The sequence below is a fragment of the Prionailurus bengalensis genome, chromosome B2 (genome assembly GCF_016509475.1).
Source record: "Prionailurus bengalensis isolate Pbe53 chromosome B2, Fcat_Pben_1.1_paternal_pri, whole genome shotgun sequence".
Lineage (NCBI taxonomy): Eukaryota > Metazoa > Chordata > Mammalia > Carnivora > Felidae > Prionailurus > Prionailurus bengalensis.
In genome coordinates this window covers 57,107,438-57,129,872 of record NC_057349.1, presented here as the reverse complement: position 1 = coordinate 57,129,872, position 22,435 = coordinate 57,107,438, and the positions used below count along the sequence as shown (strand labels likewise).

General features: G+C 34.1%; 1 protein-coding gene across 1 annotated transcript in view; it reads right to left on the bottom strand.

Moving 5' to 3' along the window:
* PHF3 (PHD finger protein 3) overlaps positions 1–22,435 on the bottom strand; it is an 81,578-nt gene that overhangs the window by 12,992 nt on the left and 46,151 nt on the right. The window contains 7 exon segments of the mRNA XM_043591723.1: positions 1,083–1,199; positions 3,499–3,655; positions 3,752–3,899; positions 5,912–6,095; positions 8,803–9,112; positions 14,856–16,635; positions 21,762–21,923. Coding sequence (XP_043447658.1) covers positions 1,083–1,199; positions 3,499–3,655; positions 3,752–3,899; positions 5,912–6,095; positions 8,803–9,112; positions 14,856–16,635; positions 21,762–21,903 — 2,838 coding nt within the window. The 5' untranslated portion in view covers positions 21,904–21,923.

The window sequence follows — 22,435 nt, the reverse complement described above, 5'->3', positions numbered from 1 at the left end:
CCTGAGATGCAAGTATTATGGAAAAAAGAATCAGGTAAATCATGTAGAATTCCTATGAACTGTAAATAACCAATACTTTCTAGAATGAAAAGCTAACATTCTAGGGCACATGAGTGGCTCAGTCGGTTGAGCCTACAACTCGTGATTTTGCTCAGATCATGGGATCGAGCCCCACGTCAGGCTCTGCACTAAGCATGGAGCCTGCTTACTATTCTCTCTCTCTCTCTCTCTCTCTCTCTCTCTCTGCCCCTCTCCCCTGCTCATGCTCTTTCTCTCTCAAAAATAAAAAATAAGTAAATTTTAAAAAGCCAATATTCTGAGGCCACTGTAATCAAACTAATAGATAATGTGGTTATCCCACTGCCACAATAACCCTAAGTCACACATTCACTTAATCAATCTTTAAAGGTATTTCAAGTTCACAACACCTAAATGAAAACTCCTGGCACTGGTGACTTTCAGCACTTTTTAATTTTAAAAATGGACTATGCTGCACATACTATTTATGTTACATAATACCTCAGTAAGACCTGGGACAGCTTAAGCCCACAACATTTCTGTAAATATGAGCATCCATACGTGACAATTTGGGTCAGGTTTTATCAATAAATGTGTTAAGGGAAAAAAAATCCTTGTTTTTCTGACCTTTTGGTGTTTGAAATTTGAATAATAAGGGATTATAAACCTGTAAAATTTTCATTTTGACTTAATCTAGTACTACAAATTACCAATATTCATTATACCTTCAAATTGTGCTTCTGAAAAGTATAGACGTGATTAAGAAAAAATGTGCCTAATTTCCCATCTTTCTGATTTATGAAATATAACAAAACACAAGTTAATTATGTAACCTTCTAACTGAAGAAAATGAGAAAAAAGCAGCAGAGATAGGGAAAACAAAAGATTAAATTTAAGAACTCAGTTAATGGAAGATAAGTAATTTAGAAGAAGCATAGAACAGGAAGTCTGTATTACTGCGCACTCTGTTAAATTACCTCTGTGTATATATATATAATTTCTCCCCTATGGCTGAAAAATATAGGTTCTGATATAGCCAAACACATATTCATAGATAATCTTACATGTCTGTTTTCTCTCCGTCTCCAAGCAGCTAACTCTTTAGAAGCTAGTTCTTCTGGACTCATTCTTATAAGATGATCAGGGGTTACTTCTCCTTTCAGTACTTTTTTAAATAATATCTGGAAATATTTAAAAATGGGAATAAAAAGGGGAGAAAACATTTTTAAAAGAAACTGGAACTGCTGTATAAAAATTTGTAATAAATAAAGATGCAATATTTAAACCGGATTTACAAATGTCTATTTATAAATCATCTACTACAAAGAGATTTACTGACAACCTTATATTCTAGGAACTTTTCATCTAAGGTAACAAACACACCTTTCATATAAAAAATCAACACAGGGGCACCTGCGTAGCTCAGCTGGTTAAACATCTGACTCTTGATTTCGGCTCAGGTCATGATTTCTTGGTTCGTGGGATCACAAACTGCGTTAACAATGCAGAGCTTGCTTGGGATTCTCTCTCTCCCTTTCTCTTTCTGACCCTCCCCACTCATACTCCCTCTCTCTCTCTCTCAAAATAAATAAACAAACATTTAAAAAATAAATGTAAAAATATCAACACATAGTGAAGAAACAGGTACAGTAGAACCATTACAACATCTATCCAAAAATTGTATTAAAACTGTTCCCCTACTCCCACCCTCCCCCAAAAGAAGATTCTGTCTCAGAGTATTCCCAGTGATACACTCTGTCATAATAGCCAACCTGTAGTAAATAGCAAGGTACCACATAAAAGAATTTTATTGAATGTGAGGTCTTTCATATTTTTAAGATTTCATAGTTTAAATTTTAACAGGCTTGGGAGGGACTCCAGAGCAAAGAACCAACTGCAAGAAAGAAACCTAATGGAAATAAATGTTTACTTACTGAAGAAAAGCTTCCAGACTATATAATTCAAGAAGTATCTGATCCCCTGGACTATGATGGCAGATTATACAATGTAGATTTCTCTTAAGTAGCTGTTAGTATATACTTTAAGAAAATACCTCATATCACATACTATTGCAACTATCATTATACAAATTGACAAACTGTTATCACTTAAGTGAAAATCTTATAAAACTTAAGCAAATATGTAAGGAGTTTGCATTCATATACATAGCTTTTAGATTTCCCCTAAGTCTCAAACAAGAAATGCCAGAAAATGATTAACAGTTCGATTAATATTTGCCTCACTGCTAAAAGATATTTAGAATTAAAGTCTTATTTAAATTAACAAAATGGTTTTTTTTAATGTTTATTTTTGAGAGATAGAGACAGAGTACGAGTGGGGAGGGGCGGAGAGAGAAGGAGACGCAGAATCTGAAGCAGGCTCCAGGCTCTGAGCTGTCAGCACAGAGCCCAACACAGAGTTGGAACTTGTGAACTGTGAAATCATGATCCGAGCTGAAGTCAGACGCTCAGCTGACTGAGGCACCCAGGTGTCCCAACGAAACGTTTTAAAATAGTATTTTTTACATAATTTTTTTTTTTTTTTTTTTAGGTACTGCTGCTCTGCTTTTAGATTCAAATCAGAAGTACCATTATAGTGGGGCGCCTGGGTGGCTCAATAAGTTAAGCATCCAACTCCTGGTGTCAGCTCAGGTCATGATCTCACAATTCCTGAGTTCAGCTGACCGCTCAGAGACTGCTTGGGATTCTCTCTCCCTCTCACCCTGCCCCTTCCCCTACCCTCAAAAACAAACAAACAAACAAACAGAAGTACCATTACAGTATTTGTTATGAATTTTGGCTTAACAGAGTTTTTAAAAAATACATTTGAGTAAATTTTTAATAAATTGGATTAAATAAGGGACATAATGGAAAGAAAATTCACATAAATCAGGTTAAGACAGACTTAGCAGTTTACATTTTAATAGACTCATTATAGAACACTAGTTACCACTATTCAGAATTCATAATTCAGTGCAGTAGCCAAAGACTATTAAAACGACACAGTCTCAGGACACCTGGGTGGCTCAGTTAAGTGTCCAACTTCAGCTCAGGTCATGATTTCACAGTTCATGAGTTTGAGTCCCGTGTCGGGCTCTGTACTGACAGCTCGGAGCCTGGAGCCTGCTTCAGATTCTGTGTCTCCTTCTCTCTCTGCCCCTCCCCAACTCATACTCTGTCTCTCTCTCTCAAAAATAAATACTGAAAAAAATTTTTTAAAACAATGACACAGTCTCAAGGTGCCAGGGTGGCAGTTAAGTGTTGGACTTCAGCTCAGAGCTCATGCTCTCTCTCGCTCTCAAAACATAAAAAAAATGTTAAAAAAATTATTTTTTAAATAAAAAATAATAAATAAAATAAAATGACACATTCTCACTTTAAGAAATAAATTATAGATCTGTTGTATTATAATCTTAAATTCCAATATATTCAGGAAAGCTGGAAGCTTAAACAGGTATAGACATGAACAAAACATACTTACATTGTTTTTAGGATCTTTCAGATTGAACATCAAACTTCTGTATTTGTTCTTATATTTAGCATCTGTGTCCCGAAAAAAAGAGAAAAGCTCTTTTTCAATTTTTGTGGCAACTTTTGCTGCTTTTTCCTCTGGCACCTTCAAATTGGACTCTGTAAGTCTTAAAATTAGAATAATTCAATTATTCTTCAAATACAATAATAAGCATATAGTAAGCATATGTGATTCAATCCTCTACAATAATAACGTGTGTTACCTTTTCATAAGAATGTCTTTAAGAGAATGTCTGACGCTTTGTCTGATCTGATCTGCAGAAGGCTTGGAAGTAGAAGTAGCAGGAGGATGCACATTAGGCACTCCCTTTTCAATTTTCTTCTTTCTTATCTCTTGCTTCTCATGAGCCCCTAATTTAAACAAATACCAAAATTCATTAAACTGTTTTTAAAAAGATATCTTCCTTTTTAGTGCATACTGTTAAGCTTCTAAACAAAATTGACTGATTAAAAAATCACTATTTAGAAATAAGATCAGGGGGTACCTGGGTGGCTCAATCGGTTAAGCATCTGACCCTTAACTTGGTTCAGGTCATGACCTCATTGTTGGTGAGACTGAGCCCCACAACAGGCTCTGCTCTGAAAGCACATAGCCTGCCTAGGATTCTCTCTCTCTCTTTTTCTGCCCCTCCCCCGCTTGTGCACATGTACGTGTGCACTCTCTCTCAAAATAAACATTTTTTAAAAAGTAGAAATAACATCAGAACCCATATTGAAATATTCCTGACATTAAAATTCTATTCTACATATGGTGACATGTTAACTAGATTTATCGTGACCATTCTGCAATACATACAAGTATCAAATTATTGTCATATGCTGGAAACTAATGTTATATGCCAATTATACCTCACCAAAAAAATTCTAATTTAAATGAATTTTAATTACAAATTAAGTGACTAAAAAGTGGCCCTATGAAGTGCATATACCCTTTACCCATTTTATTTTTTTAATTTAAGTAATCTCTATACCCCATGTGGGGCTCAAACTCACAACCTTGAGATCAAGAGTCACACACTATTCTGACTGAGCCAGCCAAGCACCCCCACCTTTTCCCATTTTAGATAATGGTTTTTAGAGCTAGTTTCTTTTCACATAATATAATATTAACTTTTAAAAAACTATTTAGAGGGGCTCCAGGCTGGCTCAGTCAGTGGAACGTGAGACTGTTGATCTTGGGGTTGTGAGTTGGAGCCCCACGTTGGGTGTAGAGACTACTTAAAAATAAAATCTTCAAAAACAAAAATTTTAAAAACTATTTAGAAAATATGATCTGAATTTATTAGGTGAGCAGATAATTTAATGAATTTTCCAGTACCACAAAATTGATGAATCATCTCTGGTTTTAAAACAATTGTGCTTGATATTGTTAATTTGACATGTTAAGCTTTTCAAATGATTTTTCATTCCAACATTACTAATTCATGTAACATCTCCAAAGTCTCAATGTGAAACATCTCACTACTCTGACCTTCTAACATACCGACTTATTTATTCTAGAATCTCTTCATTCCAACAGTTCTTTTTTTTTTTTTAGATTTTATTTTTTAAGTAATCTTTACACATGGAGCTTAAATTCACAACCCCAAGATCAAGAGTCGCATGCTCTTCTACTGAGCCAAGATACCCCAACTTCAATCTATCATTTTTTACCATTTGTGTCCTCATTTTCCCACATAACCAACTTTAATTAAACAGTCCAACATTATTACCACACCCTTGCATTCAAAACACCTTTATCCTCTCTGCTTTAAACATCTGTATTTGCAAAACCACAACCTGGTGAAAACCAGCCTTAACCTTCACCCAAACAGCCTACAAGCAGTTGAAGGCAACTGGAGAAAAAACACTGATGCTAACGGATCTCCCTATAAATTCATAACCACAAATCTGAAGTAGATAACTCAATCTGCTGCCCTAATCCTATTAAGTTTTCCTGGTAAACTTGTTTTCCCACTTCCCCAAACATTATTTTATACTTTTTCTCCTCTCTTCACAATCCAACAATACCTCCTTCACCAACTTCAACCTCATTTGATTTTTTTCAAAATCAAAATTCTTTACCCCAATACTATATTTTTTCTTCATAGTGCCTAAATGCCGTGATAGAGCACACCATTTGTCTACTTATTATCTGTCTTCTACTATTCGTATTTAAGAGCCATGAGGGTGGGGTCTTATTAAATTCATTTGTACTTCCCAGAATTTAGAGCAATAGTTTTTAATTTCAAGAAAGGTAAATCACATATTTTTGTTGTCATTAAAATATTAAAATGGTTAAATTTCCCTAAATATAATAACTGATAGCATATAAAATAAATATAGCTTTATTAGTGTATAATAATTTTTATTAATCTTACTACCTTGTTTGGAACCTTTTTCTCCTGTACAAATAACAGTTGAAGGTTCTTTGGGTATTTTTTCACTTTTTTCTTCTGAGGATCTCCGAGGTAAAACCGGTTGTCCCATCTTTCGAAGAGGAGCTAGCTGCCATTTTTTTATTTCACTATCTCTACAGTCTGATGAGTTTTTGCCTTCACCAGATTCCTAGGGGGGGAAAAAGTATTTAATTCATTAGAATGAAAATTACTAAAGCAAGGCTCAAGAGTATATAGATAAAAAAAATTAAACCTAATTAGTATTATAATCCATTAAGATAGCAAATATTATATTCTTTTTTTTTTTTTAAGTTTATTTATTCTTGAGAAAGAGAGAAAGTGTGAATGGGGGAGGGGCAGAAAGACAAAAGAGAGAAAACCAGCAGGCTCCACACCATCAACACAGAGCCTGATACAGGGCTCAAAACCATGGACCATGAGATCATGTCCTGAATGGAAGTCAGACGCTTAACTGACTAAGTCACCCAGGCACCCCAGCAAACATTATATTCTTTAGCCCAATACTTAAAAGGTTATTTTTAAAGATGTACACAAATAACTCTCAATTAGTAGCAAAAAGGAGATTTGCCCTTTCATTCAAAATCCATTTGTCAAGCACCTATTTTCTGCAGAACACATAATAGCCTATAAAGGAACACAAAAAACATGGATATCATTTTCCAGGTAGTGATATTAGCAAGAAAATTAGATACAAGATAATAAGAGTTCTCTTAGTTAGCTGTGGATATGGAAAAAGGAGGGAGAGATTGTGGAGAAATAGGTATCTATGTTCTTCACTTTCTAAAACAAATGAAATCACATCCATCTACAGCAAGTGTTCAATTTTTTCTCATTGTATCTACTAGCAATTTTAGCTCCCATAAAGTAGAACAAACCATCAGGATACCTGCTATTCTCATCCTGATTATAGCCCACAAAGAACTACTAGAGAACTAGAACTCTAAGACCCTTTAAAGTAATTAATCACATCATGGTAGTGTTTGAAAGATAGGGAGAAGAACCCTGTGTATAGGCATATATAATCATAGGTTTTAATTAGAGTACATACAAAAAAACACTAATTTTCTCTAGACTAGGAATCCTCTCATTTTTTATTTACTCATTTTCTATCTTTCCAACTAGAATTACTTGAGACCAGGAACATATCTTAATCAGTGCTATACACCCAAGTCTGGTACCACACTTGGCACACAATAGGAACTCAACACATGGTTCAACATAAAATCTAGGGATAAGAAGTGATACTTAAAAAGCAGATTCCAGAAACTAAAATCAGACAAGTCCAAACAAAGTTCAACAGAGTTCAACAGTAAAAAGAAAAGGAAGCAGTAATAACTTGAAGAGCACATGTATTTACAAAATCAGACTAACCTCAACTTCTTTTCTGACACAGAGAGTGGACAGAGTGGTCTCTCAAAACATTTACAATGTTTTATGTCTTTTTAGACAGGATAGAGATAACTTAGCTAAATGACAAAACAATGAGCTATATTTCTAAATGGTCAAAATATTATATCCAAGAAGTGATGATTAATAGTTAATGATTAACAGAAGTTTTCCAAAGATGTGCTATAAACTATTCTCAATGGAGTTCTCAATTCTATACCATCAGTGACTTTAGCGCTCATCAAATCAACAGAGAAAGCAATAGCAAATGCCAGAAGGACATAATCTGATTCTCAAAAAGTCTGGTCAGACAGAAATTGCTGGGTGCTACAAGCACTGGCAAACTGCAACTTAATCCAGTGTTGTTATATAAAGAATGTCTCAAAAAACTGAGTTTGTAAATAATGGAGAGGACTTTGGAGAAAACATGCTTATATTCTTCAATCTAAATGGCTGAACTAAAAGATTTCCAAACTTCCTTCTTAACTCTCCAATTCATGTTCACTGTCTTTTGGATTATTATAGTTGACTATCCACATATATATGTTGCCACTGTACTCTTCGCTAGCATTATAAAACAACAAATTTCTATAATAGAAAATTCATAGGTAACAAAAAGGCAGACAATAAAACATAAAAATTTAATCAGATATAGCACTGAATCTTTTATACATTTCTCCTGTAATAGATTAAATATCTTGAAATTTCTATTTAGGAAATACTTTCAGAAATCAGTTAAAAATATAAGATTAGGGAAAACTGACAACTCTAAGAAATTATTAAGTGAAGGTTCCAAGCAAACACTGGGACAATGTCAAAAGAATTAAGTTTACTTTTCCTTACAGAGACAAAATAACTCTTCTACCTGAAGACAATGTCAAATATAGTTTAAGAATTAGTAGATAGATACTTATGAGCTGGAAAACTTTTTTTAAAAAGCTTGATATCAAGTACACTATAGAGCTTATTACCACTTAATGCCACAAGATCACATACACATCCTACCACAGAAAATCCAAGTACCAAACTAGAGACTAGAAACTGCATAAGACGCTGTTAGAAATAAAATCTATGTGTTTTGAAGATTTCACCACCTGGTTTCATCAAGACTGCCAAAATATTTTAAATAAAATTCCATTCATTTTTATGGAAAAATAAATTTGAAAAGGTACTCTTAGAACAATGAAACCCAAAGAGAAATTTATTTGAGAGAACGAGCACGTGCGAGAGAGTGAGAGGGCAGGGAAAAGGGACAGTGGGGAGATGGAGGAAGAATCCCATCCAGGCTCCATACTCCGCATGGAGCCCAATGTGGGGTTTGATCCCAAGATCCTGGAATCATGACCTCAGCCAAAATCAAGAATCAGATGCTCAACGAACTGAGCCATCCAGGAGACCCCAAAGAAATTTCCAATTGTCAGTCCATACAAAGTTCTTAAATAAAAAGAATGCATTAATGAGCACCTTACCCGCTTTAAAATTTTGACCTTGTGCTTCACTGTATCTTCTATATATTTGGTTTTTTCATTTGTTGGTGTGTGCTTTGATAACCCAAGCTTTTCATATTCCATTGTCCTATCTTCACTATGGACTTCAACTTTAGCCTGGTTTTCCAAAATATCTGCATCTACTATTTCAGTCTTTTTATCTTCTTCAGCACAACATTTCACACACACGTATTCTTTGTCTTCCTCTCCCATTTGTTGTGCTTGGCAAAGACTTAAACCAACACAATCACCATGAAACCAGTCATCACATCTCCCACAGCCAACCATAAACCTGGGGGAAGGGAAAAAACTTTGATTTAATACATTTTTTAAAAACCCAATGTCAAAAATGCCTAAGTTAAATATTTAATCATTTTCTGACATTCTGTTTTTCACTCTGTCAGTTCAACATGGAGCAAGTTTTCAAAGAATATTCTATGAAAATGGAACTTTTAAGAAGTCAAATACATCCCCACTTGTATGAATGAGAAAATACAAAGAATACTACACAGAATAACAAAGCATAGAGTAACGTTTCTCCACTGAGAAGGGTGGGAAGATCTGTGATAGTGTGATCACACACAATCCATCAAAGTTACAATTACATTTACCCCACACACCTGATATATATAAAACTCAAGAATCATTCATCCAATGAATCATACTGAAATGACAAAAAGAGATAGCAACAAATATAAAACTCAAAAACTAACATAATGGAGACTCTTACACTGTTTATTAACCACCTTAACTATGTAACTATACTTTGAGGTCAAAATATTCTGGTTTCATGGTATAGCAGTGATTATATTAAGCTGAAGAATCTTGTATGTACTTTTGAGTGTGGACTTCCTTATTACACTTGTTTTCCCAAATAAAGATCATTGTTCTTAACATGAAGATATTAATATTCAGGCTGAATTTTTTAAAGTTTCCAATCGACTTACAAGTTTGCCTTTACTGATTTTTATCTAACTTCACTAACCAACGAAAAAGCCTATGGATGGATACAAGATTAAGGACTCTAAAAAGCTTATTTTTCTAACTTAGAAATATCTGGAATTACTTCTGAATGAAATGGTAAATCAGATGTACAAACAGCAATTTGAGAGAGAAATTATCTTTCTAAAATACTTTTTACCCCACTGTCAGGAAAACTAGAGAGCTCACTTAATCATGTTTAACATTTTCCTTTCTTCTTCAAGTTGGTAATTCATGATATGTTTGAAAGCTTACGACAAAGAGATTTAGGTCTATTCTTTAATGAATTAAAGACTTTCTGCTGATTTTGGTAACAGTGGCACCAACAATGTCAAACCCATTTTAAAAACCTGTGGACCAACAGGAAGATGTTTTAAGGTAATTCAATGGGTGGTACGGCCAACTCTCAAAACATACCAGAGGTTCTGTTTGAAGGTTGAAACTATAAAAACAACATTTGATCCTTACAAGAGGTCTTGAAAAGAGTCACAGCAAATATTCATTCCTCAAATGCAGCACATTTTTCTCTTCTTTGTATCCCTTTCTATTGTGTATCAGACTACTGCTGTCCATTAAGGAAACCTGACTTCTTCCTGTCTATGATTCACCATTCTTTACCCTAACTGGTAATGTCTGTGCTATCTTTATCAAATAAGTCATTATCTCCCCAAAATGACAAGGGAAAAAACAAAAACAAGAAAACCTTCTGTTTTATGTTAAAATAAAACAAAACACAATGTTTTGGATTCATAAGCCAACAACAAAACTTTCAAACAATGTGTTATTTGTTTGCAAGATAGAAATGGTATGTCTGTCTAGGCTTGGGGAGATTTTAGATGGGTCCATGTTTCAATGATACAGATCTTCCAGCCAACAGAATAAATAAGTTTGAAAAATGCAAATGCATAGCTTTTCTATTTCAGGTTTCAAAGTCATAAGAACTATTTCTTGAAAGCAGGTAATATGGATGGCTCGGAGCCTGGAGCCTGTTTCCGATTCTGTGTCTCCCTCTCTCTCTGCCCCTCCCCCGTTCATGCTCTGTCTCTCTCTGTCCCAAAAATAAATAAACGTTGAAAAAAAAAATTAAAAAAAAAAAAAAAGAAAGCAGGTAATATGAACGTCTGTGAAATAGCGAAGGAAAGCTAGTAGTCATTTCCCTTTAGTTCCACTATCAGAGCAACATTAGCAAGTCTAGACTAAGTTTCAATGAGACTACTTAAAAAACCTACACACTATGACCATGACTATGCTTTTACCCCAAATTCAACTCTTAAATATTATAAAGCATGGATTTTAAATTTCAAATTTTTATTTCATCAGGGAACTTATTTTATGGTTACAAAACTTATTAACTAATTATATTTCATTACGCCTCATCTCAAGTCTGTTTTGGAAAGGTCTCCTCAAATGTGAGGCTCTGAAAAGCAAATCTCTAGCGCCATCTACAGATCATCTTAATAGTTTAGGATTTTATATAAAAAAATAAATAAAATTCTAAAAAGTCATTGATAAAAATAATTTCCACATGTTCTAGGGAAAAAATAAATTAATTCACTTGAAAGTAAAACTGATTTTACAAAAATGTAAATCTGGATCATTTTTAGGTCTGAAACTTAGAGGAGTACTACAAATTTTATGGGTATTTATATTGGGGAAAATTTATATTGGGAGAAAAGGTCTATCACAAAAATACAGTATTACTTTCTTCCCTTTTTGTATTATTCCTCATGATTTAAAAATGTGAGGGATAGGGGAGAGAGTATGAATCACATAGCTAACAGAATTACTACCCATTTTCTGTTCTAGCCTTGAATTTCTGATTATTAATAGACAAAATCACTTACAGAAAAGACTATATAACCTGGATGTTAAATATTTCATTAAAAATAAATAAATAAACAAACAAATGTTGTATGGAGTTTACCTCTGGATTAAGTAAACCAAGTAGGCATGCATCAGTTAAATGGATGAGTTCAGAAATATTTGTTGTATCTCCTATTGTTAAATATTCATACACAAAGTTTAAAAGTAAAAAGCTAAACTAGACTTAGTGTAAGATAAAAACCAATTTAAAATTCTAACCTTTTTGGCATAAGCCAAAATATATTCTTAGAAAACTTTAAAGTTTCTTTAAAGTAAATCAGAGGAAAGCAACAATGAGAACTGTTCTCAGCATATTCATGTTACAATTATCAACAACGGAGCTGTTACAAGATGGGTCTTCAGTTCTGATTAAGTATTTAAGTGACAATCTAGACCATATTACTATAAATGTATACGTACTCACTCTTTTCTAAAATGATTCTATTCCACATAAATATTAAATCAGTTTTTGTCACTAACAACCTTATCTGCAGATGAAAATACCTATCTGTCAATCTCTTAAAATCTTGAGAAAAACAATCTTATTCTGGAAGAAAATTTCCTTCTCAGAAAAACAATTTGAGTATAAAGCCATCATGCTATGGAGATTTTTTGTTTTTAAATTTCATCCAATGTATTAATCATCTATTGCTGGGCAAGAAAATGCAATACAAACTAAAGATACAAACACCTGGAGACGTAGGAAAAAACTAGAAACTACAGGATAGATACTATGAAAAGACTAACACTTCTTCCTTCCAAAATGCCAACTGGCTTATGTAAACACAAGTACAAAGATGATTTTTTTAAAGGGAATATTAAGTAGTCCGGTTTTTAAAATAATGAATATGCTTTTGTAAGGCTGATGAGGAAAATGAACCAAAGCAAAAACAACAGTTTGATGTGTAAATTGTTAAGTCAATACCTACTGTCTTTAGGATATGTATAGTGTTGCCTATGGTTAAATATTTATTACATTTGGTGATGTCATGTACAAATCTATACTTAAAAATATAATTTCCAACTGGAAGCACACACAGGAAGCTAATTTTAGTTGTAATACATGTAAAATGCTTAAGAGTTATAAAATAGTCCTTAGAAGCAAAGCTGTCACAAGTACAAGAAAATGTCATATTAACAAATAGCTTCCCATATGGCTACTGCATGAAATGGACAAAAATTATTTCCAGATATGCCCTTCCTAATAAATTCATAATCTTATTAATACATGGATTAAAATAGGAAAATTACATGCTGTATGACAGGTACATTTTTTGAGTAAAAATGTATATAAGCATGATGCATCAAAAAAAGTAGTGAAGGCTAGTTAATATGTGAAGAAAAAACAATTACTTAGGCTTGCTTCTTTATTCACAAAATGTAATGTGAAATGTTGCTTCCCCATTGTTTCCAATGTCATTATATATTATGCATGTTAACTACATAAAGTAAACTCAAAACCCCTATATATGTATTATTCTCAGTCATTTTCCACACTGAGGCAAAGAAACTCTAGGTTTTATAGAAGAGATACAGAAGGTGGCATTAGGTTAAAAACAAAAAAACAGTAGGATTTAACATTAACACTTAATGTTCATTTTAGGAAAATAACTGTTGATGTTGGTAAAGTGAGCCATCATTAAAAAGCCTTGGCAAACTCCTGAGGGCCAAACCATCAGAAGAGTAGCTTATCTGCAACAAAGCTACACTGTAACACACTTAACACTGCTTGTAACTCTAGGCTCAAGTTTCATTTTAGAAACTCCTTCAAGCTAAGGCTCCTCTTGCATTACTCAGACCACATGTCAGCATGTAATGATTTTTAAAAGATTCTGGCAGAGAAAAAAGTGCTGGCCTAAAAGAACACTTAAAAGCACCACCCAGCCCTTAATTCTGAAAATTTGGCAGGCCCACTTTAGAATATCTGAATAAGGTGTTTTCTATTAAATTTAATTTAATTAAAAAAAAAAAAAAACTACCAACACATGTGTGAGGACAAATGTAGCACAATATCCAAAGACACAATTTTTAAAAACTGGAATATGTGGTTATAAAGAATAACCACCGACACTAAAAATAGGACATGGACTGAATCACAAATAAAGGCATGAAAGTTTGTTATGTCTTTGACATAACAGTTCGACATAAAACTTAAGTTTTTTACAGAATAGCTCCAACAACTCCCACCGGCTCTGCCCAACCACCACCTCCCACACCAAAATAATTACACAACATACTTTACTAAATTGTCCCTACCTAAAAAACTTCATTTTAATGTAACCTCATAGTGCTGGGAAAACTCATCCTAATATTTACTTTCATGAATGAGTGAGGATAATATTACAAAGTGCAAGTTATAATGTTCTTTTATCATGTCAGTGTTGATAGAAGTTCCAACAGCAATCTCAACACGAACAGGACAATCTTGCAGCTGCAAACTCCACTTCATCTCCTGTTTTCCTTTTCTTAAAACACTAGCAAATAAAAAATACATGGCAGGGGAGGGGGTCTGGTAGTGTCAAAAAGCTATAAAACACTGAATCCTAAAATCACTTCTTAAAAGATCGGAATTCATGAGAAATCCTTCAAATCACTAAAACATTCAAAAGAGAAATACAGGTTTTCACTCTGTTCCATGTTACATACACAATCTACCCAAGTAATTTTAACAGTTGTTTTAGCTATCAAACTTCATTCCAAGGTCAAGTTTGATAGTTATGAAGTGATGGTGTGCTTCATTTACTAGAATTTTTTTTTTATATCTTCAAAAGAAAAATAGAATTTCCATTATGACCTTTACATTTTATTACTAGTTCTTCTCAAGCCAAATAAAATAAAACTTACAGACCCAAAGCAGTGTTAACAATTTTTTGATCAGAAAGTTTTTTTCTCTTTCAGATGCAACAACTAAATCACACACTCTAACTGATTACAATGACAAAACATTTCTGTATATACCAGCAGTTGGTCAGGCTACGCTTTTTTTTTTTTTTTTAATGTTCTAGGATGACATATTTATAAATTCAGTAGCTCCATCTATTATTTATCCAGGATTGATGAGGGGTTTTTTGTTTCTGCAAAAGTCTTTGTATATTAAATAATTTCTTTCTATAAAAAAGTTCTCACATAACCCTACCCTAAAAAGCAATTTCTCTTTAATGCACATATCACACACACATACACACACACACCTGTTGCCATGTGGTTTTTTGCAAAACCCACACTGCTTGCTGGGAGTCCACATATATTTGCTTTCAAATGAAGAGCTATGGTCTGAACCTTCTTTTTTTATAGTAGCTATGTTGTCTGGAATGAACAATGGTGGCTCATCCAAAGAAAAACTTTTGCTGCTTCTTCTCTGGCGGGGTTGTAGGTTCTTCTCAGGTTTTTTTAGTTTCAGTTTATCTTCCTCCTTAAAATGCTCTACACCACCTGCATGTTCAAGCTCTTCCTTCACATGGCTATTGGTTTTCATCCCTGCAGCCAGCTGCTGGGGCTTATGGCATTGTTTCTGGCTGGAATGTAATAAATGTCCAGTTTGTGCAGGATGATGGGGTTCTTTAGAGCCACCAGGGTGACCATGAGGTTTATCACTCAGAGAATGAGTTAAGGGTTTGGAAACCTGCACTAAATTTTGATCCTGTGATGTTTTTTTCAATATAGAATGAGCTTGATTTTTCACAGATTTAACCCCAGAATTGCAACTCTGAATTTTTGAATCCTTATCAACTTGTTTTTTTCTCACTTTGACTGGCCTATGAAAATTTTGCTGAGTTTCTGGTTCATCAACATTTCGTTTCACGCTTTTGACATTAACCTTAGTTTTGTTATGCATTAGTTCATGCTTTGCTGCAACAATTTTTTTCAGAGTATCTGTGGTCATGTTTTGCTTAGAATGAATTACAGGTTTTGTTTGTTTGGATTTTATGTTTTTTGACTCTAAGCAAGAAACACTACTTGACTGACTGCTTCTGTCATCCTGAAGGTTTGCTATTTCATGAGACTCCATTTTAATACTTTCAACAACATTCAACTGTTCTGAATTTTGGTCAGGTGCATCACAAATAGCATTTTCTAAAATATTACTTTCTGGCTCAAAAGCATTAGCATCAACCATCTCTAAGTTTGATTTATTAAATTCTGTACTCTCCAACTGCTTATCATTAGACTCTGTGTCATTACAATAACCCAAAGATTCTATTTCATTTCTTTGAAAGGAGTTCTTCGCTTTATCAGCAACTTCCAGGGTATTCTTCAATTCCATATTACATTCATTTACTTCATCCACAGAACCAGACAAACCTGTAAGGTTCTTTTCTGTTTTATTTGGATTTGTACAAGCAGCAGCATCAGAAGGAGAGGAAGAAGATGCAGGCTCCTCAATAATTTGGTTATCTTCACGAGATAATTTTACTGTCTCATTTGATTCTTGTTCAACTTTTCCTTTTTCCCTCCCTTCTTCAACAACAGTGCCATCCATCTTAACTGAAATAGAATCATCCTGTTCTTCTTTATCTGAAAACTTAAACAGTGGGCTACTAACAGTTTTGACTTTACAGTCCATCAGAGCTTCATTCTTCTCTTCAATACTAACACAAGTCTCTGAAAGGAGTGAACAATTTAATTCATGAGATGGCACATTTGCTTCTCCCTGATTATCACACTTCTGCTTAGAATCTAATCCAGCTTCATCCTTCATTTCAAGACAAGACGACACTGAAGAATGACTTGAAGACACTGATACTTCTGGTACCACGTCAATTTGTCCAATATGTCGGCTGCTCCTTCTGCTCTCTTTATGGTATTCAGGTTTTGGTGATACAGAAACTTCTTTAATCTGACACCTTTCTGGATGTTTCACCCCTGCTTTGGGGGCAGATACAGTCTTCCCAGATGCCTTTTTTGTGCTATTTAAAGGTGCTGCATTTGAACGCTTGGCAATAGTGCTTTGTCGCAAACTTCTTACTTGTTCTATCACAAGGGAAAAAAACAAATAAAAATAACTTAGCTATTTTGCCATGTGTTTTTATTTCAATACAATTTAGAATACATCACTTCTTTATTCTGAGCTATAAATTTGCTCATTTCAGTTAAAATGTACTGAAAGTTACTCATGATGATGATGATTATATATATATATATGTTAAATTTTACATGTTAAATTTTACATTTATCAAAGTTCTATAAATTCTGACAGGAGAAAAAACTTCTAGAAAATTCAGACTGATATTATACTTTACTGTAAGACAAGAATGTTTTCATCAAGTTTCTTTTCTATAATAAATAAGCAGGGAGCAAAATAAATGAGTTTCCTTTGCATTAATGCCCATCATAAAGCAAGACTGTCATACAGTTTTAAACATTAAGTATCTTTAAATAAAGAATACCAAACAAATTCAGGTGCCAATATAATAAGAACTAAACCACCTATAACAAACAGGATCTGTGTGAGTTTCAAAACACAGCCTCACAACTCAAACTCCTTTATGAATGTGCTTCACTTATATCACCATTTTAGCATATAAGCTATTCCTAAGAAATGAAGTATATGCTATAGTACCACAGATAAAGAGAAATTACAACTAAAGAAGTTTAAGCCAGGAAAATATACCATAAAAGAAAATGGGGAAAGTATGAAAATAATTGAACAAAGCTTCCCACCTTTAACAATATTCCTAACAAAGAATCCACTATATGAGTTTTTCCTCTTTTCCCTATCTGGACACACCTCCAAGAAAAGGAAAACATATGGAGTGCAAGGAAAACAGAAAGAAAGAGAACTAAAGTAGATTCACTAATCAGAAAACCCACAAAATGAAATAGAAAATAAACTATTTCCAAGCCTATGCATATCCAATACCTCCAAATAAACACCATGAAAATTAAATACTATCAATTATCAAAAATAAAAAGACTCCTTCCTACTCTTCAATGCAAAACACCACTATGCACCAATACTTAAACACTGCTTACTTGTCATATACCACTTTTACTTTTTTTCTTTAATATTTATTTTTGAGAGAGAGAGAACACGAGTGGGGAAGGGATAGAAAGAGAGGGAGTCAAAGGATCTGAAGCAGGCTCTGAATTGATAGCAGAGGGCCCAATGCGGGGTTTGAACTCACGAACCATGAGATTATGACCTGAGCTGAAGTCAGGCACTTAACCGACAGCCACCCAGGTACCCCTACCACTAAACTTTTAAAGAAGGTATCAGGTGTCTTCACTTGTCTTTAACAGTCCTTGGTGATGCCTACAGTCTTGATGTGATTATTAATAGTACATTCTTTTATTCTCAAAAGTGTCCTAGTTTGAACAAAAAACTATCTGGTTGTCCCAATCTTAGAGACCCTTTCTAATTCCCCCAGGACTCAGCACAGTATTTCTTCATTAGGTAAGCACCCAACAATTTTTTAAAATTTTGTGGATTATTGTGTGGATTATTAACTGTTCACCACATGCTCAGATATATAACATTTTTAAATAACTAAGAACTTAATGGTTCATTATCAATATCTGGATGAGATTTTTATGTATTTTATGTATTTTAAGCTTTGAAGACAGCTTGTAATAGTTTACACTTCTACTTTATTCATCTGCCTTGAAATAAAGTAAAGGAACTTTTAACACCCATTACCTACGTTGTCGCAAATAAATAGCATATTCAACCATAAAGGTAATTAAGATTAAAAAAACGTTTTTCAGGGGCACCTGGGTGGTTCAGTCAGTTATGCATCCAACTTCGACTCAGGTCATAATCTTGTGGTTTGTGAGTTCAAGCACCACGTAGGGCTGTGCTGACAGTTCAGAGCTTCAAGCCTGCTTCAGATTCTGGGTCTCCCACTCTCTCTGCCCCTCCCCTGCTCACTCTCGCTCTCTCTTAAACATTAAAAAAAAAAAAAAAAGTTTTCCAATAGTAACTGATTTATTGAGCCAAAGATCAAGTTGTTTTTTTCTCCTCTAAATATAAAGTGCCTTGGTTGGAATCCTGGCTGTATAGGCCAAACATTATCATTACCTGTCCATACTGTTCATCCTATTCTTTTCATTACTCTAAGTTACAAGTATTACCAAATAATTGATTTTAAAAACTGATTAAAAATAGATATTGAGGAAAAGATGATAAAAGTAAATAACATGCATCTAACTTAATCCACTTCTCAAAACACCACACTAAAAGTATACAAAAGGCATGAATCTAAAATGAATGGCAGAACAGGAGAAAACCTGAATTTTGGAAGCCAAACAAGAGATGATCAAGAAGTGACCCAAAGGAGATAAACCCTAAGATGGCAACGTGGGCAAGAACCAATAGCATTAATACCTCAAAAGGGTTAGGAACTGGTGACCCCAGATGATTCTAAAATGAGGATGAAAACAGGTAGTTAAAATGAAGAGGAGTTAAAAGCTGTTTGAGAAGCAGTCAGACCACTAGCTCCCTCTCCCTGACTCCATCTGCCAGGCAACTGCCCTTTCCTGGTCCTAATCCAAGATTTGGAGGCTTGCTCTCTGGAAGAGTATAAAACAGGGTTTCTAGACTAAGGAACATCAGGCACAGATAAAAGTGGCAGGAAAGTACACTGAAATGTATGATATTAAGTGAAGTTATATACCTGAGACACCCTGTCAGCTTCCTTGAAGGACTCCCATTACACAATCTTAATTGAGCCTAAAGGAATAAATAACCTCAATTCTGACAACAGGGTTTCCTCAAAATAAAAAAATAATAATAATAAAAATAAAAAGCATAGCCAGATAACCACACAGTGAAGCTCACAGTAGACAAAACCCAACCCACACTCTCTTGAGTGTTAACCTTTTCATTTCACACAGTTTTAGTTCCCTACTCTTCAACATGAGCAAGCAATCAAGGATCAGACATTTTATTTTATTTTTTTTTTTAATTTTTTTTTCAACGTTTATTTTTATTTTAGGGACAGAGAGAGACAGAGCATGAACGGGGGAGGGGCAGACAGAGAGGGAGACACAGAATCGGAAACAGGCTCCAGGCTCTGAGCCATCAGCCCAGAGCGTGACGCGGGGCTCGAACTCCCGGACCGCGAGATCGTGACCTGGCTGAAGTCGGACGCTTAACCGACTGCGCCACCCAGGCGCCCCTGGATCAGACATTTTAGAAAAGTCCCTAACATGAAAGATGGAGAGAAAGAAAAAAAAAAGACAACATGGAGAAAAAAAAAACTATAACTATGAAAGGAGACCAAAAACACCTTTTAAAACACTTTTTAAAGCACAAGTGCCTTAGAAAAGACAGAAGATACTGCATCCATAAAACAAGACCACAATGCTACGAAAAGGACTATCCCGAAACAAAAAAAAGAACATTCAAAAATTAGAAATGTAAAATTTGACGGAAAAGTTGGAGCATAAACATGTGAAAATTTCACCAAGGAGAGGAAAAAGATAAAGAGATAGAAAGTAGGCAAGATCAAGAAAATGGAAGGATCAGTCCTTTCTAACACTTGAATAATAAGGAGTTCAAGAAAGCAAGAACTAAGAAAATAGAGGGATTACCAATGAATAATACAAAAAGTTTTCCCAGAATTGAATAACAGTCCTTTTCAGACTAAAAGGAAATGTGGAGTACCCAGAGTTCAATATATAAAATACACTTACCCTAAGACACATTATCAGAAATATCAAAACACTAGAGCTGAAGAGAAAGACTCCACAAACTTCCAGAAGAAAGTAGGTAACACTCTACTTAAAAGAAATCAAGAATTCCTTAAAAGGAATCAGAATAAACTTCTCAACAGCACTGAAATTAGAAGAAAATAGAGGAAAACTTTCAAATTTCTGAAGGAAAACTATGTTCAACCTTGAATCCTACATTCGACTGTAATTCCAATAGAAGACCAGATTAAATATATTTGCAGACATACAGTTTTAAAATAATGTCTCCATGTTCTTTTTCCACACAAAACTACTGGAAAAAGTATCACCAAAATGAAGTAGGTAAGCCAAAAAAGGAGGAAATAAGAACTATAACACCAAACAGAATCCTCAGAAGAATAGAAAAGGGAGATCCCTGGATAATAGCTATGCATCAGGCTTATACAGTGCACATGGGAGCAGATCAGAAAGCTCCAGTTTCTTCAATAAAATGAAAATGACAGAACATCTGATATGCACAAGTATTTTTAGGAAAGATTTAGACACCAGCAGAGTAGTTGAGGTATTACTGATATGTACAAAGAAAGCTATGTACAAATATACAAAACTATAAAGCAAATGAACAAAAACAACTATTAAGTCAGAAAGACAAAAGTTGTATAGGAAAAGTAACCTCAGTTTATTAAAATTGATCATCTCTAACAGCATACAGAGTCACAATAACATAATTACTAGTGACGTAACAAAATTAGAGAATGTACTTTTGTGTGATGAGAACAAGAGGAAAAAAAACACTAAATTCATCATCCAGAGTGGGAAGTCAATAAAAATACTTATATCAGAATAATCAAAAAGTAGTAATATGTTACTTAGAGACATGAAACTAAATACCAAAAAATTAATAATACCAGCTGAAAGAATTAATTATGTCCTCTGGGGAAAAAGAAGTATTAGAAACTTACAGAATTAGTGAACCCTTTAAATTTTGTAAATATAGGGGTGCCTGGGTAGCTCAGTCAGTTAAGCATCCAACTTCAGCTCAGGTCATGAGCTCACAGTTTGTGAATTTGAGCTCCGTGTCGAGCCCTGCGCTGGACTCTGTGCTGACAGCTCAGAGCCTAGAGCCCACTTTGGAATCTGTGTGTGTCTCTCTCTCTCTGCCCCTCCCCCACTCGTACTGTGTTTCTGTCTCTCAAAAATGAATAAACTAAACTAAAATAAACTAAAATTAAATTAAATTAAAATTAAATTAAACTAAACTAAAATTAAATTTTGTAAATATATAATTTCAATGAAAATTTAAAAAACTATACCAACAAATTGATATAATCTCAAAATTGATTATTATCAAAATGCTGAGATTAGCAAGCACCATGAAAATATATCTCTGCTTAGCAAGGTCATGACCTATCACATCTGTCTCTATACCTTTGATTTTCTAGCTAGAACCTCTCTGGAAGGATTACCTTGTGCCATTAAACGAGGTGATTTTCTTGGTGACCTCACTGAATTTTCTTCTACTTTGTCCCTCAAATTCCTGTTAGGTAAAATCAGTTCTTCTTCATCAATGGTATCATTGCCACTTTCTTTAACAACACCTTCGTCCATAATATCGTCAAGACCAACAACTAGAAAAAAAAAAATAAAAACAAGAAAATTAATTTTAAAAATATCGAGGACCTTAAGTATATAAAGGCAGTACAGAAAACACTGTGAGACAGTTTAATGCAATACTACCCTATAGGGTCATGAAAACTTAGTTCTATTCCTATTGTGTGATATTGCCACTATCAAGCTCCCAATTCAATTTTACAAACTTTTACCTTATGAGGTAACTAGTGTAGAATAGCTACAATTGTTCTTGATTTGGCCTGTGCCGTCACTCTCACTTAATATTCACTGTACCTCTGTGACTATCATAAGCACCTATACCTGAAAACTCAATTATCCCAATTTTGGTTAAAGTAGTACAAAAGTTTAATGCTCTGAAAAGCTTGTGATTCTGAGTTCATGCTAGATGCAAAAGATTCTAGTTCTAAGTGTAATTCTATTCAAGACTTTATGCTGGATGTGTGAAAGTAATATAGGTATACCTTTGAGAGGTAGCGAAAAAATATACACAGAGAAATGAAAAATATAA